Source organism: Lepeophtheirus salmonis, chromosome 3, assembly GCF_016086655.4.
Source record: "Lepeophtheirus salmonis chromosome 3, UVic_Lsal_1.4, whole genome shotgun sequence".
NCBI lineage: Eukaryota > Metazoa > Arthropoda > Copepoda > Siphonostomatoida > Caligidae > Lepeophtheirus > Lepeophtheirus salmonis.
Window position 1 is genome coordinate 45,675,888 of NC_052133.2, and position 20,165 is coordinate 45,696,052.

The 20,165-nt window shown below is 28.9% G+C and overlaps 1 protein-coding gene across 1 annotated transcript in view; it reads left to right on the forward strand.

Moving 5' to 3' along the window:
- The window catches only part of Elk (Eag-like K[+] channel), a 136,892-nt gene that overhangs the window by 66,331 nt on the left and 50,396 nt on the right, over nucleotides 1–20,165 (forward strand). Inside the window, exon 2 of the mRNA XM_040709401.2 lies at nucleotides 13,983–14,173. Coding sequence (XP_040565335.1) covers nucleotides 14,098–14,173 — 76 coding nt within the window. The 5' untranslated portion in view covers nucleotides 13,983–14,097. The remainder of the gene's footprint in view (nucleotides 1–13,982; nucleotides 14,174–20,165) is intronic.

Below are 20,165 nucleotides of genomic sequence, written 5' to 3' on the forward strand. Positions count from 1 at the left end.
TTCTTAAAGATCCCAACTATAGGTGTTCAGTAACTTTGTAAAACTTGTGAGTTACAACTACATTATTTTGTCTCTGATATTTTTGATATATTTCGAGTTCCGAGTCCCTCTGATTAATTTGAGGAATATTTGAATATATTTGAGGTAAACTACAGACTTTTATCTATTAAGGAGCCCAATTTTATCATGTCTTACTGAGTGGCAATAGTCAAAATTTCAAGTGTGAGATAAATTATTTAGTATTTTTTGTTATGTATGTTATGACGATATTTACCAATTCACTGCACCATCTGGTGTTTAAATAGACTAAACAAACAATTAGTCATGGAAAATTTGTTGACCGTTTGTTAACATACATATATTTTATAGTTTAAGGAAGTTCATGATTTAAAAAGTGATGAACAAAAGAGTACTGGTTAATGACATTGTTGCAAATACGGAACATTATTTCAATAATTCTAAGAAAGTATTTATATTTATAATCAGTTTAAATTCATTCAATACATAAACTAATATATTCCATAATATCATTTTCTGTTATATTTTATGAAATAATAAGTAGCCTCTTAGAAAAATTACAAAATAAATAAAAGGTAGTTATTTTAAACGATCACAATTTTCTCTGGCTTTCTCCTATACTCCTACATACTGGTTATAATTCAAACATACACTAATGAGGAGTAAATGTGGTAGGAATGTTAATCTACCACTTGATTTCTCATTATGCTTCTTTATGACAGCATACCTCCATATTATTTTAAACAGGAATATAAATGTTGTGCACTTTTGTCTATTTTATGCAAATTAAATAGTAAAATAGACGACGCGTTTTTAGCTAAAGTGGTAGGGCGCACGACTCAGTTCGTACAAAAAAAAAAAGGAAAACGTGTCTAGAAGAATAGTGTGGACCCCTCACGATGATTTTACGGAAGTACCCCAAATTGTCCAAATTACTACTTTATTGAGGGGAAAAAATCCAAAACTTGATAATAATCCTTACCAATCTATGAATGCAATCTTAGACAAGATCTATGTAGCGTCCCTTTAATATCCGTTACTAATATCAATGAAGATTGCATGTTGCAAGAGACAGCTTCTAACCCTGTCAAATCCGGAGAAAAGAGTTACTCGAACCAAGGCTTTAATCAAGCTAAAACAGAAGCCTCCTGTGAAACATCCTCTTTAATTCTCCTAAGATAAGAAAAAAATCTGTCAAACCCAGAAGCGTAACTCGAAGAGCAGTAGATGGTTGGCAAAAAGTCCTTATAACGTTCTTAGTACCATGAAGACCATGCACCCCCAACAAGTTTTGGTTATTGGCATTTTTAGCAGTGAGGGTCACGTTATGCCGGCAGCAAACCGGCAGCAAATCTGGCAGCAAGCCAGGGCACCTTGTCAGCAATATATAAAGTTAAATGAGTACTCTGACTAGTGATTTAAGTAAACTGAGATTTACCAAACCCAGTCCTATACTTTTAAGCTCAAACAAGCGTAGGAACTATCATTCCCCATCTTGAAAGATCCCAATCTAATTAAATAATAATATAGCGTAGTCCTTAATATTTGAATGCAGAAAGGAAATCTGTTCCTGCTCCAAAAAAACAGGAGAAGGTTACTCAATCAAAAAACCAAGTGTTCTTCAAAGTCACTTATGAAATTCTAATGAGGATCTGTATGAAGTTATAAATCACAGAATAAATAAAATATTCACATAGTATTTGTTGGACAGTTATAAGTGTAAGTCCTTGTTGAACTGAGAACTTGTAAAAAAGTCTCAATAGTATAAAAAACTGACAGAAACACTAATATTTATAGTTTGTACTTAAATATTAAAAAATGAATTCAAAAAATTTATTTTTCTTGAAATTGTTCAATATTGGAAGGTTTTATAAGTATGTATATCTACATACATTTTTATGCTTGAATGTTTAAAATTTACATAAAATATAAGTATTTACACTATACATATTAACATTTTATTAACGTTCTGCTTGTATGAACACTTTTTTCGGAGTTTGAAACGGTTCCCAATACTTTTGCCTTAAGGATGTTCATCCTTAATATTAAAATATAAATGAATGAAGTTTATACGAGGTTATCGTTTATATTTGGTTGAAATTGATGTACCTTGTGAATTTTCAAAATCAAAATTTGTAATGGGTATTTCTATAAAACACATTAAATGGTTGTTCCTGTTCAACTTATGATGGAATTATGCTCTTTCCTCGTGTAACACATGTCCGTCAGTCTATGTGTTGCTTCTTACATAAACAATCCATTATGTTGAACGGGCCTGTCACCCGCTGCGGATGTAGACCTCTGTCATAGCGTCCATCCCTGACTGGCAGTGTCTTAGAGGGCCTCGGTGTTTTGATGACAAACACTGCAGGTCTTCTCCGTGACATACACCCAAGAGGTATAGTCATAGGGTATAGGCTATCAGTGCCGTAAGGGGGCCAAAAATAGTCAAAATTAATAAGCAACGGAAGAGATGGATTTATTTCATTGTTGTTGTCAAAAGTGGCCTCTCTATCCTCACAAGTTTCTTTCCGCCCACTTTTTCGATATCACTCTGGACAGTTGGTGTGAAATACAGATATCTCTTGAATGGGACCATATGGAATTGAGGGGATTGGCTTGGGTAGTTTTCTTTAACTCCTCCATGTCCAATTTGGCCTTTTTGACAGAAACTTTCTTCCTGCCCAATATTTCAGACTTGCTCACGGCGTAGACGGTGGTCCTGGAGACACCAAACTGCTTGAAGTGTGCGAATATAAATTTATCAATCACGTTCAACTGTCATTTTTTGACTTGTAGGTAAGCTAGAGAGCTTCGATTTGTTTTGTGTTGTAATTAATTGTTAATGATTTAATAACTCGGAATATTAATTAATTTCAATCTCTCAAACAGAATTAATTATTGAATTAGAAAGTGTTCAGATTTCAATATACCATCTGGATTCTTTATGCTATAATATATATACATATATATATGAGGGCAAAAAATTCTGGGCTAATCTTCCGGTCACAATTATTTACGTGTTGTAGATAAAAATTAACTATTGCCATGGAAAGAATAAGAATTTTTTATCTAATTAGACTACATTTCTTGTCCTTAATCGATCAACAACGAAAAATTGTACAAATATAGCTATTTTCAGAAAATGTTACTTCTATTTAATTACCACCAACAAAAGGACTTAAATATGATTGTTAAATATATCTCTAATGCCTTGTTTTATTATACATCAGACAAAGTTTAAAAGCAGAAGTAAGTTGATACAATCATATTTACATATTCTAAACAATATATGACTATTAGAATGGAAAGAATAAAATATTTTTGTCTAATTATACTACTTTTCTTGTCTCTAATCGATTAAAAAAAAATATGCAAATCTAACAATTTAGAGGGATTTCTAGTACATATAACTTTAATTTAATTCAAGTATCAGTGTTTATCATTGAAATATAATAGTACTAAATAAAGATGTTTAGTCTCTTTTTTAAATATTAAAACCATTTGATGAAGTTTGATGAAGATTTATAGGAAACTTGTACATTTCATTTAGTAAAAATGTCAACTTTGAGCCTATAAAATGATATCTGCTTTAATTTAGTTCTAAAGTATATTAATTTATTCATTATAATTTCTCCTCCATCATATATAATGATAAAAAAATATTCTCTTTGTTCATTGATGCTGATAGTAAGTTTTTTAGGAAGGGCAAATAAAATTTACATATTGCTAAAATATCTGGGCATTTTTTGTATACTTGTGTTATAATTTAATGTGAAGTAAAGGACGGTTTCAAAGTTTGTTTATGTTTCCTTTTAATCAATATAAGGTAAATTTTATTTAAGGCCAAAAGTACATAAAAATATATAATTTGTAAGATTAAATCAAAAGAATAAAAGGAAAAAGAAATGAATTTAATCTCCAGAAATAAAGTTTTTCTACTCCTTTGAGAAAGGAAATTATTAGATCAAAATATACATTTGATTTTTGTAAAAAAAAATGTTACAGTTTCTATAAATTTTTCGAAGACCATCATTTTCTATAATTTTACTTTGATTTTTTTGTATTAAGTTATGTTAGTTTTGCGGTACTACAAAATAAATCTAATAGAATGGAGATAAATTCAATAAAATATCATGAAAGGACGTAGCTTAATGAACAGCACGCTCAAGAGAAATTATTCTCTTCAACTCATAGTGTGTAGGTTAGAAACTCAATTGTTCCTAAAAAAAAATACTTAATGCATTTGGACTTTGAATACGATTTCAAGGTCAAATGGAGTAAATAAATAATTATAATATGAACTTATACTTTGATTTGAGAGGTTTGTAATGAAAGAACTACCATTAAAAATTAGACAAGGAAAAACGACTGTTGCGTGTGCTCTTTCTTCTTTTTTGTTCTTATTTGATCGGTTGCTGTGGTAAGTAAGTTCTGTAAGAAGAATTCTCGCCTATCTTTGATGTAAATTATTTTAAAAATGCATAATTAAATAAATATATATGAATTTAAATATAATTATAATATTTTCCCGTCACTAATGCTATATTAAATTTAGAAGGTTATAGCAGCAATTCATTTTCCCCCTCTAATATCATATAAAATGCAGTAGATATTATCAAATGGCTTAATTCAGTGGTACCATATGCCTCTCTCCCCCTTTCTCCTCGCTCTCTTTTTTTCCTAAAAAATATTATACTCTACCTATAGTTAAACATGTCAGCTTCATTTAACCAATTTAAGGAATAATAAAAAATGTCGTGCTATACAACAAAATTTTCGCCCACTCTTTAAAACCAACATTTAATATTTTTATTCCAACCATTGAACACGACAATGATCATAAATATCTTCAATCGTAATATATTTGTCTTAAAAAATTTATTTTAATAATTACAAATTTAGCGTATAATTTCGATTCAGAGACATATTTCGAAAAACCATACAAAATCAATTAAAATGATAGATCATATTGAGAGACTATTACTTTTTTAATTGCTTTATATTATAGCTCAAACTAAAGAATGAACCTTATGTTACAACCTTTAAATATTTACCGTCGAAAAAAACTTCCATTTGTGTTTATTCTTCAGTTGAACTTTAAATTTTCTTAATGAATATTTACTAAATATGCAATAAAAAAGTATATTTGAAAAGTTCCCAAATTAAATTAAATTATGTTAATTAGATCAAATAAATACTAATAAAGTACATTGTATATTAAACTCCTTGCCTCTAAAATATTAATTACTTTTTATAATTTGTGAAATAATCGACTTAATTATTTGAAAATTTGTATTACTTATTTATTTAATTTTCCTTATTACAATTAAAAGTTAAATGAAATAATCGACTTAATTATTTGAAAATTTGTATTACTAATTTATTTAATTTTCCTTATTACAATTAAAAGTTAAATGAAATAATCAATCAAAATTGACCATTTTTTTTGGCAGCAAATCTTTTGAAATGTTGATGTATGTTTAACGTTTAATGTACTCATGTTACGATGATTTGAAGGGAAGTAACTGAGGACTAAGAAGTAGAGAAAAAAGAAAGCAGGTTGAAAAATAATATATTGAGAGACACTTTTGAAATAGCTAAGGAAAATAACTCTCAAAAGATATAAATAAATACTTTTTTAGAAAGAACATATATCAAAATTTCTGTAATAAAAATCTTCTTTTTTTTTCAAAATATCATCCACATCCATAAATTATATTACTAAGAAATAGGTAAACTACAGAAGGATCATAAATCTTTACTGCAATTTAAATAGCAAAAGTAAGTAAGATTTGATTATTCGCAAAAATGATTACGGATTAGCTTAAAATTATAAAAATAAAATTTTCTGATTTATACTTTAAAAACACTTCAAATCCCACTGTAAAAAAAATGATTACTTTTATTGCACAGGCCAGATAAAATCGCATAAATCAAATGAATGTTCTAGATCAATGTGTCAGTAACATTCATATAACAAGTCACTTCAAGGTCATAAACAATTTTCACTGGTCACCAGATAAATCCTGTTTTTTCACTTTTTATAATTATTAACTAATTATGCAATTCAATAAAAATTAACATGATCAAAATATTTCAATTTTTTTAAATTTCCAATAGTACTTTACACGCTGATTCCAAATCTATAATTTTTTTTAAATTTTTTTTTTTGTATCAAAGTTACTTTTAAAGAATTTCCGATTTTTGTGTTAAAACTTTTCCAACCTTTTAAAAAAAAATGATCTACAATTACAGTAAGAAATTCATCAACAGTTTACATAAAATAGATCTATTGTCTGAAGGAAATAAAAGTGCTAATTACAATTATGGGTTAACATATCATATGGGATTATGCAATCCTGAGATTAACAATGATCTATGCTTCAAATGATCTTCTTTTGGCATAAAAACAAATAAAAAACCAAACATTCATTCTTTTATAAAAAAAAGCTTTTTAAAAATTGTGGTTTTTCAACTTTCAAATTGTTTTTTTCTCAGGATGGGGTTTTTCCAGATGAAATGTAAGACCATTTACAAAGTTAGAAAAATAGTATTTGATATTATGTCTATTTTTATAGGGATTACGATTTTTTTTTTCTTACTCAAAAGTTGACAAAAGTGAAAAACTAGATTTGATACCTAAAAACTAATTCATTATTCGACATTAGCGCGTCAGGTAATACAAAAAAAAATAGGTAAGTGTCAAGATATATTGCTTTTGGACTTTTGTTATCATTATTGTTATTAATCGATTAATAGTGCTATTCATTCAAGATTTCATGTCAACTGTTGCTGCAAGAATTTATACTTTATTTTTTATGTAATGGCAGCATTAATTAGTTGACGACCTCTGCTGTAAATTATAGCTAACACTATATAAAATCTTAACCACCCTATAAATTTTAAAAATAAAGTCCAAATTGACCAGAAAAGTCTATTAAATATTACGCAGTTAATATTAAGGAACTACAAAAATAAATAGAAAATATCAAATTTTCTGTAACAATAAGCACGGTGTTACTTCGCTAACGCAAAAAGTATCCTAAATAGTTTGTTTTCAACTGTCGATTCACTCATTTCACTTGATACGTCATGTCTATTTTATAATTTATTATTTTTCAAAAATAAACAAAGGAATAAGCTATTTTATACTTATGGTTCATTTCCAAAAGGACATAAATACAATTTCTACTTGATACCTCGTATATATACATATATTGGCCATCATATTATTTCTGCGAAAATATGTTGGCTATCATATACAAATATAAATGTAAACATATAATTTTTATATAATATTATAATACAGTAACGATAAAATACTTTGAAGAATTTTAATATTATGAAATTACTAGCGCAAACACGTTATCTTAAAGATAACCAAGAAAAAATTAAAACGATTTTATGTATATTTAGTCTGTTTATGATAAAATTCCAAACTAAAACGATCTACTATAAACTATAATAGGTAAATTTCTATTATAAAACCTCCTTCTAGAACATTTTTTGTCGTTTCATGTCAATTTGATGTATTTATAATCAAATCTGCGCCTCCTTTTGACACTCTTGAAAACGCAAGATATGTGAAAGTACTGATTTTGGTAAATCTAAAGCAATTTTTTCAAATGTTTGCTACAGTGATTTATTTATTGTCCTTGTCATTGCTGACTTAATTGGGATGTCTTTTCTAATAAGTGAAAATATGAACTCATCCCCACCAGAAGTAACGGTAATTCTTGTAATAAATACAATTGCTATATAATATGTTCCTTCTTCAACAATAATGAAGATAAATACTAAGACTAACTCGTTAATCCTCTTCTTCCTTTCTTCCCTTGTTTAATTCGTATTTATTATCCATTCTCCCTTTTTTTGTTAGTACAATAATTCGTTTTTTGGATTTTTAAATTTTTTTTGGTGCATTTTTGACAAAAAAATCAACTTATTTGCGAAAAAACAAACTTGCCCTGCAGAACTCAGGAATCTGGTCTGATCAGAATGAATCATAGCATTATGTACGTAACTTAGAATTCTGAATAATTTTTTCAAGTGTATATCTGTCTCCGATTTGAAATAAATACGTTTATATCATACATTTTTTTCTAAGCTGAACGAATATGAGACACAGACGTAAATTATTTTAGTACAATGTAGGATACAAATATATTTCTTTCTTTTTTAATTTTAGAGAAATAATATGGTATTGATAGAGCTTTTGTTGCACCTACAAAATAAAAATTGTTGCTTGGAGTATGAAAAGAGTGGGTATTTATAATTTTGAATATAAAAAGATTGAATTTTAGAAGTTTCAGAATTCATTTTGAATATAAAATCTTTTTTTTTTCTACCTACTAATAAAATTTGATGTTTTGGGGACGGCTAATTTGAGAGCACTCTAAGATTTATCTATGCACAAGCCTTACTTATCTTAAGTTTGTAAAGTATTTAATTCATGGTTTTTGACATAAACATTTCCTTTTAATTGTAAAATCTATTCATATTTATTTGGATTTTCCGAAAAAGTCCATAAAAACAGTAAGTTATATTGAGATAATTTTATTTGCACGACGAAAATATTATTAATAGATTGGGGACATACTTTACATATGATTTATGTTAATATTTTTTGTGAAGAAAATACATTTTGATTGACAATGAAATCCACAAAAAATAATTATTAAAAATCAAATTATTATTATGGGCAGATATTCTTCTAATGATGTATGTGAAGTTATTTCTTGAAATCAATAAAAGGCCTCAATTAGAATAAAAAAGTGTCTTTTTCAAAATTGTCAATCTATGGCATTCTTATGTTCTCTTTTCTAATGCTCAATTATTCCATCAGTACAATAACTAGAGAATGGGCAGCCGTACAAAGAATTTTTTCGTCCAGAACTCCAAGATTTGTCAATAATAGTACTATTGATATCATCCAACAGAAACGATACAGACAACCCTTTTTCAAAAAACTTCCAAGACATGAGAAGCATGAGAGTATTGCCCTGTTTGAAAGCACTCTTACTCTTCACTATTTAAAACTCGATTCCTATTTCAATTGTGGAAGATTCTTTTTTGATCTTCAGGGAACATCAAAAACTCAACTAAGTCTATGGCATGGTATCTGAAACTTCATTATGCGATTGTGAAGTTTGCAGAACCAGGAACTATTTAAAAAAGGTATATCATAGCTAGATATACCAGTATCTTGGGAGAAGAAAATACTTTGTCAATGAAGGGAATTCAGGATAGGAAGAATACAGAATACAATAACAGATATCCATTGATTTGTCATTATATATTTTACGCCATGCAAAGACTTTGAGAAAATGTACAATAATACACTTCACGCATTTACACATTTTTTTCATTATCCTCCTTTATGGATAGTCAATAAGTTTATAAATAAAGACCTCACTGTTAAGTAAAAAAAAAGGCATCTCCAACTTTGATATAAAATGGAATACATTGGCATTTGAAGTATTTTAATGCCCCACAGAATCTTATAAATCAAATTTCATGAAAAATGGCTACATAAAAAAAACTATAAAATACATATTTATTTTAAATTTAGTCCAAATCTAATTATTTAAAGCCAAACTACTTAAAGAAATAGCAATTTGACAACCTTCTTCAAGGGCATCTGCCGGATTTTTTTTGTTTGAATTTTTTGAAAAAAATTTAAAAAATATATGTAATATTTAATACTTGAAGTGAAAATGAGTCGTTGGCTGCACCTAAGCAGTTACAGGCCACAATGCAGCCCGCCAGCCATGTGTTGGAAATCCCTGCTCTAGACTAACTAAATAATAATTCTAGGATATTGACTCTTTTTGGGTTATTGGCTATTTAACCCAGGATTTTTTTCTAAATCTCATAGAATTAGAAATTAAAATCAAAGAGTAAAAAGCACCTAAATTATAAATGTTGTGAATTTAAATAGCTCATTTGTACAAATTTCATTAACCATAAGTTTTAAGATCTGATACAAAATATTGTTAAGCATGAAATTTGAAGTGACATCTTGTCAAAAATCAAATCGAACTTTTAAAAAACCTAAATATGTCCAACATGAGTTACTAAATTATAGAAATAATCCACCCAACAAAAATTTGCGTAGTGATTACCCAGACAATTAGAAAAAAATTTGGAAAGAGAAGTCACATATTAGAAATTAATATAACATTTTGCAAAAATAAAACTAACTTTTATTTGAATTATTGATTTTTTTTATGCTCAAAAGTTGGTTCCAAAAGAATAAATATTCTTAAAAACAAATTTGATCTGAAAAAAACTAATAGCAGATACGTGATAAGCTTGTCAAGCACTATTAAAATTGATAATGTATCGAATTGTCTAATTAGCTTGAAGTAGGTATTCTCCACAGATTTTGTGTTTTAAGAGAAATGAGAGGTTGTGAGTATTCCCATTCTTCGATTAAGAGTATTTAAATTATATTCATAAACTTATGAATGAACTAGCAATAGATATAAATCATATAACTTTTGATCCATTTCATTTGTTGTTTATTACGTTAAATATTATATTTATACCTGGTGCAACTATTTACATAGCTAATAACTAACAATACCTATGAATTAAATCTATATTTTAGCCTTTACACTCAAATGACTTAATAATACTTATAATATGGTATTAATATAGTATTGTGCAATTGTGTGTTGGAGTCTGAGTTGTGGAGTCAGTTTTTTTTATTTTATATCCAAAAACTAATTTTTTTTTTTTTTTTAATTTTAAAAATTAAGTTTGTAATATTAAGAAATTTAATATCAAATATTAAAATAATTAATTTCAAATATTGAGTTTTTGGAAAAAAAAATTTAAAAATTATCTGCTGATCATTAAAAATAATATTTTCAAAGTTTGAATTTTTTAGAAAAACAATTCAAAAGTTATATTTCAAATCTTAATTTTTATGGAGAAAAATTTCAAAAAATTCATAGCTAATTATCGAAAAAAAAGTGAGAAAAAAGAATTGGAAAAATTAAATTTCAAATGATAATTTTTTTGAAAAAAAATTCAAATACTAAATTTTCTAGTAAAAAGCAAAAAAAAAAAAAATTGGGGGAGGATACACCCCCTCCAGGCCACCCCCTACAGACGCTCCTGATATTAGTCCTCTTCATTGTTCAAGTGAATACGGCGAACGATTTTAATCGAGATAACGATTAGAAAGTAATATAGAAGTTTATTTTAGTTCATGAATGGCCTTTATTACTGAAGTAAAACTATGTTTTGCTTCATGGCTTTCAGGTAAAAGACAAAAAGCATGTTGTTAATATTCTTTTTATTACTATTTTCTTGGTTATTTAATACTTCCTTAGCATTATTATACCATTTTTTCCTTTGTAATAAGATGCCAAGAGGAACTCTTTTAATAAATATTTAGAACATTTTATCATAGCCTATGGTATGTTCCTATTGTACTGCTTACTACATAAAGCTATATGCCTAGAAGTTTGTGTAGACTATGGTCTATGTTCATATTTTAAGGGTGAAAGTGAGTTTTTCAAAATAAAAAATTAAAGACATATGTTGGATTGCAAACGGGGGACAAGGTTATAAAAACACAGAATACTCACCCATTGTTAATTATGATCAAAATTTTACTTCTCAACTACACACTCAAACCGATTACAAGGCAAATGAGTTCATATAACATCACTATTATGAGGTTGATCTGCACTAAACATGATATGAGCAACAAATTTTGTAGTGCAGCATTGAAAAATGGAAGCGTACCCAATATCTCAAGACAATTTCGGATACATTTGTCAATTCAACAGAAATGTATTTGAAATATCAGATATTGTGAGGGGTCTTCTTTACTGGGGGGAATTTTAATGAACCCGATCACATTGTGGGGATTGCAATCAATTAAAGACAATATCTCAAATATTTTGGGACAGTAAGTCTTTGAAAGGCGTTAAAAAGAGCATTAAGGGTGTTGTGGGGCTGGGAAAGTATGCTTAACCCCCGGTTCGGTAGGAACCGCGACAGTATGTGGATGGGGACGGTATTTTTTTTTTTTTTAAAGAATTAATGTAGTTTTTCAATTTTTTCTTGATATAGATTTTAATCTATAAGCATAACTCATAAGCAGTCTTCCCTCATTATCTAAATCTAATAATTTTATATCATCAAAATATTTAATATGTGATTATATTTGTATATCATACCGTCGTACCGTAACGAAGGTAAAAACGTACCAAGCCAGACTGCAGTACAACTTCGTAACGTACCAGCCCTACAGTGTAATGAGAGAGAAGATTGAATTAAAACCTTTCTAAATTCAAAAATTTACGGCTGTTGACAAATATTATTTTTTTTAGACAAAATTAGAAAAATTAACTGCTGTTCAAACAAAAATACAACATATTGACAGTTTTTCGAAAACGCAAGCCAAGCGGCTGAAAATATGAATAGTGCTTTTGGTTCTGATATTGTTCCGGTAATTTTGATGTCAAAGATACACCACGTTGTGGAAGACCAATTGTTGAAAATGTGGATTAAATAATGGATATCTCGAGTTCAACTGTCAAAAAGCGCTGTTTTGATTGCCACATTTTTGCTTCAAACGCAAGAGATGAAAATTAAATATTATGACTGATATTTCCAAGTTCCATCTTTAAGAGGGGAGTGATCTAATTTTGGATAGAAATTCCCCTATTGTGTAACACTGTTTAATAGTAATCATGCTGCTCAATTTTTTGACGAGGGACTTTTTTTTCTTATCATCAAGGTTTTATATAAAGAATATTTGCGTTTATATAAAAACATAATCAACCTTTGTAGTTTAAAATTTACACCCTCTAATACATCCTCATTATTTATAACAAAATTTAAGTGAAATGGTTGTCGAACAACTTAAATAAATAAAACATAAAATAATACAATAAAATAAACCAACAGATTAGAATAAAACATACTCTAATAGAAAATATCATTCATTAATGTACTTTTTATAATGATGAATTATTAATTGTAGAGATATTTCATGTTGCAACGAGATACGAGTATGTGGGAAGTAATCAATAAAAATTGAGGCATAATTCTACGATGCTATATCGGACGAACCGATCCTGAATAAAAGTGCAGTGTACCATAAAGCATTGACAATTTGTATCAGTAAGAGAATTAACGAAGTATTCAGTAATTTATAGTTACTAAGGAATGCGTTTATTGCAATTTTTTTCTTGAGATATCTTAGTCATTCGAGAAGAGACACCAAAAAGAATGCATCCCTAATCAACAAAAGCATGGATACTATTATTATAGATTCATCCACAGTCTTTGCAAGGGCTTGGAAACTTTAAAATATTTGCTGTTATCAAGAATGGAGCCTTACATATCCTGCCATCCTTTATCTTCAAGGAATGTACAATTTTTCATTTTCGAACATTTATCATGCTTGTAATCAGATATAAAATCAATGAGTATTTCCTTAGCATACTCAAAAACAGAAATTATATTGCCCAAAAAATTGCATGTATCAAAAGTAGAGTTGTGTTTTAAGTCATGGTGATATGAGAGCTCCATATCAGTAGTAATTTTTTCAAGCACACAATGGTCTCGGAGGCTCTTAAAAGAAAGGTTTTTGTTCAGATTTTGGCGACTAGTGTTGATCGTGTTGTTTAAATTAAAATAAGGTGTATTCTTCCATATAATTATCTGAGAAGCTGCCCATTCCTTCGATAGATAGAGAATGTAAATTTATAAGATTATTTTTTTTTAAATACCTACTATTTTATATAATTGTGACACATCCGATAGATGTAAAAACACAACTCAATATTTTTTTTAAAGTACGACGATATTTAATACAACGTCAAATTTAATATGATACTCGTCAATATTACCTCCCAATTTAGTATATTTTTGTTAAAAAGAGAAAACTAACTCTTTTTAAATATGTCTATGTTTAATTTATTCCACTTTTTCAGAAATGAAGCTTTAAAGAGATGGTTCATTTTGATTGGCAAAGGAATCAAGTCCAACGTGGTAAAGGATGCAGATCCGTTGAATAACAGTCCTTCCCTTTAAAAGGAAGATTCAACCATGCCAGTTCGAAAAGGACTCTTGGCTCCTCAGAATAACTTCCTTGATACAATTGCTACAAGGTTTGATGGAACCCGTAAGTTTTAATTAAAATATTTTTTATAATGATTTTCCATGACTGTTTTCAAATATATGTTCAAACGTAAATAATGTCACCTCAATGTCTTTTCCTGACGCTTTTATCTATTCAGAAAATAAATAATTCATGTATAAATATAAATTTAATTAAGTTAATATAGAATATTTCTCTTTATTGCTTTTATATCACGGAGTTACATGACTATCACAAAAATTGACAATGATTTTTATGTCTTTTATATTAATTCCAAAGTTGAATAGAGGTTATGTTTTCGCCTCGGTGTGTTTGTTTGTTTGTCAGGTAAAGGACAGAGAAAACTATAAAAATGTATAATCGAACATAAATTTATAACTAATTGAGGTATATAACACAAATTAGTGTCATTTTGTAAGCATACTAAAAGTACATCTTAAGAAATTGATTCATTTTTACATTTAAAGTCAAATTGCACAATTGACTTTCCAGGAATCTAGTAGATAAGGAGTAAAAAATAAAGAAAATACCAAGACTGCCCAACTGGTGACCTGCAAATTGAATTCGGATCATTTGAATATTTTAGTCAGATCCTAGCCTGAGAACAAAAAATATGGTTAGATAACAATAATGTCCTGGTGGCTAATTTCCAAACCAATGCATAACTTATAACTTTTCTATTTGAACCTTTTCCCATAATTTGAATTGTGTAAAATATAACCTTTACGCGTGCGAGATTTTTATCTACTTACAGTATGTACAAAAATTGATGGTGGTGGTTTAAAAAAAAAATCATGAAATAAATAACCTAAACAAGTGATTCTTTTTGGCGAAAAACATTATTTAGTTCCCAATACCTTTAAGCTTAATATATTTTTTATGCGTTTTGGCATCCCTTCATACAAATAAGTGTAAGTCCCTTAAGACTTATAAGATAATTAAAGATCGACATCGGAGTATGTAATTCCTGTCAATGGCTTTGCTCGATAATGATTAGATTTTTTGTTTATTTTCTTGCTCTTATTGCTGCTCGCAGATAATTTAATTTGCTCTTCTCCTAAAAGTTATTCAAATTGTCAGGGTTACCATGTCATTTTTTGATTTAATTTATTTTTACACACGGATAAGTCATATTTTATACTACTCTATTCGTAATATTTAACTAACCCTAGAATTGAGTTTTATATGTATATATAGACTTTTTTTTATTGGACTCCAAAACTATCGAATGTATGTAGTTGACTTTAATCTTCATAACCTTTTGGGACACTGTACTTAACATATAGCATAATTTACTTTATATTCAATTTTGGTTACACATTAACCTATACTCTTAAAATTTCTGTTAAATACTTATTTTTCACAAAAAAAAAAATTGAACATTGCTTTCGAAATGTTGTCGTATTTTAAATTAAGTCTTTTGCTAATTAATTACTAAAATTTTCGACATAACTTTTGGATAGGATTCACGGCAAAACAAAGGACGAACAAAGTTTTCATCATAAAATAAAATTCTAAATTTTTGGAAACTATTTTTATGCTCCTTATCAGTGGCATCGCTAGCCCTTCATAGGGGGGGCATAATCCACCCTCTGTTCTTTTTATCATGTATATTTTATGTTGGGTACCAGTTGCAAAGTATGTACGACTGCAACTTTTATAAACAAGTTACCATTTCTTGGTCACAAAATGGATAATTTAATTACGGCATTGGCCAATCAAATTGCAAACATTGAAACTGTCATTTCATTTGGATCAATTAAAATTATATTATTATCATGCATTTATCTGGTATATAACTCTGGGCAATTGAACTTGATAATGTGACACGGAATACTTATATTTCGGTGTTTTGTATCCAAAGAGGCAAAGATGAAACTATTTTTATGTCAATCATCCATGGAAGATTCTATCATTGCATTATTCCCATCCCAAGTACTGCCAGTCCCTTATTTTATAATTATTATTCTCATTTTTAGTTGTAACTTGGTCTGCTTATTCATATTACAACTTGTACAAACTTCTTATACATGTTCATATATATTTGTTTAAATAAGTTATTTAATGGTGATGATAATTTCCCCCCTCCCCCAAATGACGAAAGCTAGCAACGTTCCTGCTCCTCATAGTCTAAATTTTACTTTGTGGGATGGGAAAAAAATTTTAATGAATAGTTGTAGGGGCAATCAAGATTTTATCCTGATTTATACCATTTTTTACAAACATGGAAATAAATGTTGAATGTTGAATTAAAGTATCAAAAAGGGATTTTAGAATTATTTAATTAATTTAAAATATAAGGAATATGTATTCTAACTATTTGGATTCAATGTTACGTGAAAGAAGTTAAAAAAGAAAAATTTGACATTAATTTATATGACTTTTCCTATGGAAGACTTGAAAAAATGTTATCAAAGATGTAGGTTTTGTATAAATAATAAAAAAGGGAACTTTTTTATTTCTTAACAACATTTATTTATTTAATGACAAATCATAATAAAATACTTATTATCTCAAAAACCGTACATTAAAAAATAGTTGGTCATTATGGAACGTAAAATCTGGACTAAGAGAAGTGCAAAGCTAGTTTCAAAAGCCGTATGATATCAAAAGACAAATTCAGACAATCTTAAAACTTATTAAATGCTTAATCTAGAGCAAGTAGAAAGAATGTTTTTAGGTTAGGTATTTGAGAATACATAAATTATAAGAAATCAGTGTAAATGTCAATACAATGGTTGAATAAGCTCATGTTGTGTATTGGACTCGGAAAATAAAATATCGAACATGAATGTGGTATCTTTTTTTTATGAGTTCGAACTAACTTTTTTTATTATAGTGAAACATTATTACCAAGTGTTTTAAATTTTAAACTTCAATAAGAAATAATTTATGAATTAAAACTGGAATGTCATTTAAAAAATATATAAATAGATGTGTGTTTGAGATCTTTTAATTATTAATGTAGCCGCCCTTGACAGAATTGATGGGTTCCAGGCGGCGGTGGAAGTCTCTACAGGAGATAGGTTTCTTTCTTTGTTTTTTGGCTTTTTTTTTACAGAGCCCTTCTTCTTCTCCAACGTTTTCGGACTCGGTGTTCCTGGAGACGCCCAACTGCATTGAGTACGTGAATGGAAATTCGGTGATCCCATTCAAGTGCCATTTTCTCGACTTGTAAGTAAGCTAGAGAACTCAGATTTGCTTAGTATTGTTACTAATTGTTTATGTTTTAATATATCAAACTATATAATAATTTCAATGAATCAACCTTCACTAATTATTGAATAATTAAGGGTTCAGATTTCAATGGACCACCCGGTATAATTGTGGTTATGTTGTGATTAGAAAAAAGTAAATGGTACGAATTGAGAATAATAAGTACTTTCCATTAAAGTTTAAATTCATAAGGTATAAAACAGTCGGTTCGAAGTCTTCATAAAAAGGTGGAAAATTCTTGTTTTTCAAATATATTAAAATAGAATTAAATGTGCTTATTTTACGCTAATGAATGCAAAAATGTATTACAAATGAGTTCAAGTGGAGAGAGACCAATTATAAAGCTAAAATTATATGTGACAAGATATATTTTGCGACAAATATATATATCAGGGCAATACTTACCAAGAGGAAAATTCCTAGAGCAAAACATCATTGAACCGTCCTTAAGAACGTCGGTTCTTTGGGCTGGTAGTACTAGAACAGATTAAAAAAAAGAAAATTGAATAACGTCATCAAGGACAGACCTTTATAAGTTTTAGGACTTAAATGCAGGAATGAACTGGACAGGACTGCAGTGTTCAGTCTAAAATAGGGACCACAAAACAGTAACTAGGACAGGCAGGGGCATCTGCAGATTTTTTTTTTTTTTTGGGGGGGGTTATATTTTTTTGAAAAATATAAAAATCATATTTTTTTAACCTATATTTCGTCGTAGAAATAAATATTTCTTGATTTGGGGGGGGTGTACAGCCCCACTATGCCACTTCACATACAGTAGTCCTAGTGCAATAAGAAATGTCTTTGTTAGTTCTAGAGTACAGTTTATGATATCTACAATTGCTGGAAAGGATGATCCTGATGTGTGAAAAGTCCACAAGCTAAGATGTGACAACAAGGGGACTCCCATCTACATATGTACCTGACCTAAACTGATCCATCAGGCAAAGTTCTGGAATGATATAAGTATTCTGACCAAAAGACGCAATTAAGACCATTTAACTATCACCAAAACCATTTGTTAATACATAAATATGAACCCTTACAAAAATATATATATATATAATGTAAAAACATTATCGAACAAATCAAGTTTCATCTAGGAAAAATAATTTTCTTTCGTCATGAGATGAACTAGATAGTGAAAAGATTTTCAGAAAGATCACTGGAAATCTGAAAATTAGGTGATTTGAGAGATTTTATGTTCAAAACAAAGTTTCCAGTCTTTATCATGACCCTTATTATCATTGAAAGCAGTGTCTGTGCCCGTAGGATTCCATCTTTTTTGCAGATGTGGTAAACGCCTTTAAGTTTTTTGAGCTTGTATCAGGTGAAGGATTGCTCTACCTTAAGATAATCGAATCGAATAATTATATTCGAGTTCACTTTTTCCACTCTTAATTAAGAAGATTTCAAGCCAATTGATTTTCAGAGGCAGAAATCAAGTGCAATTTTATGATGATATTGGTGAACAACGATCCGGATATTAATATTTATCTCAGTGGAGACCATCCATGGATATGATAATAGGACTTTCCCCCGCCACACCTCCAAAACGACTCAGGGTTGGTTCCATGAGCATTGCTACGACGATTTATACAAGGATATTGGGTCTCTTAGCTCCTTTCACCGGAGTCCAAGGGATTATTTTACCTAGAACTACCTTGAGTCAAAGGTCAACAGAGACACTGATCGACTTCGTCCTCCTAGAATGCAAGAATTTAGATTGGGCTCTAGTTTCTAGATACTGCATATGGGTCAGGACTCGAATTGAGGCCGTTATTGAGGGCAACGGAACTTACAATGAGTGATATATATTCTCAATGATTGTATCTGCTACTCAGTTTTTATTTTTTGACTAAATCATAAAAATGATCATTTTATGTTTATTTAAAGTAGATAGATCAAAAGCACCGGACTTAATTGTTATATCTTGTATATCGTTAATTATATACTTAGAGGAATATTTTCTCTACATGTTGTTTTAAATACGTTCTTAAAACAGTCCAGATTAATCAAATCAATCCTGTACAATCCATGACATCAGACAAAACGCTTTATTTGACAATATATGTATAGTCTATGATATTTATTGATTTACGAGATAAAAAAAGTGTAGTCATGTTATACATTGCTATATTTAGACCATATTTTTGTTTCAAATAATATCTACTTTTGATTTTACATACAATACAAACATAAATATAAAAAAATTTATAATCAAACATGTAAGAAAGTCACAGAAATCAATATATAGTTAATTTAATGTCCAGAAACAAATATTTGATATTTGTCCATTTTTTTCCATATTTATAGTTTACTGTCTTAATATACCCAAATACAAAAGTTATGAGTCTAAGACAGCACTTGTGGCCTCTTTACGTGCAACATATTAATTTAATACAAAATAATACGCAGAAACTACCCATGAAACATTCATAAATAACTTTTTATAAGAAATTCTTCGAGAGAAAGGTTTACGTTGCCTTCCTTTTCCGTTTGTGAGATGGAAACATATCTTATATTATAGTGTGCGAGGTAAAAACCTGTACTTTACTTTCAATCAATCTCGATTAATTTAGAGTCAATATTTTAAAATATTGGGTGCGATATTAAAAACCAAAGACTATTCCTGTTAATTAACTATAAAAAATAAAACTTTCACAAATCAACAGCTGTTAGCATAGAAAAGCCTAATTGTGTCTTATTTTCTCCACATCTAATTGAGTTTGTAGGAGACTATGAAGGTCAAGATTAAAAACATGGTGCCTTCCAGTTGTAGCATTAAGAGGCCCCTTAG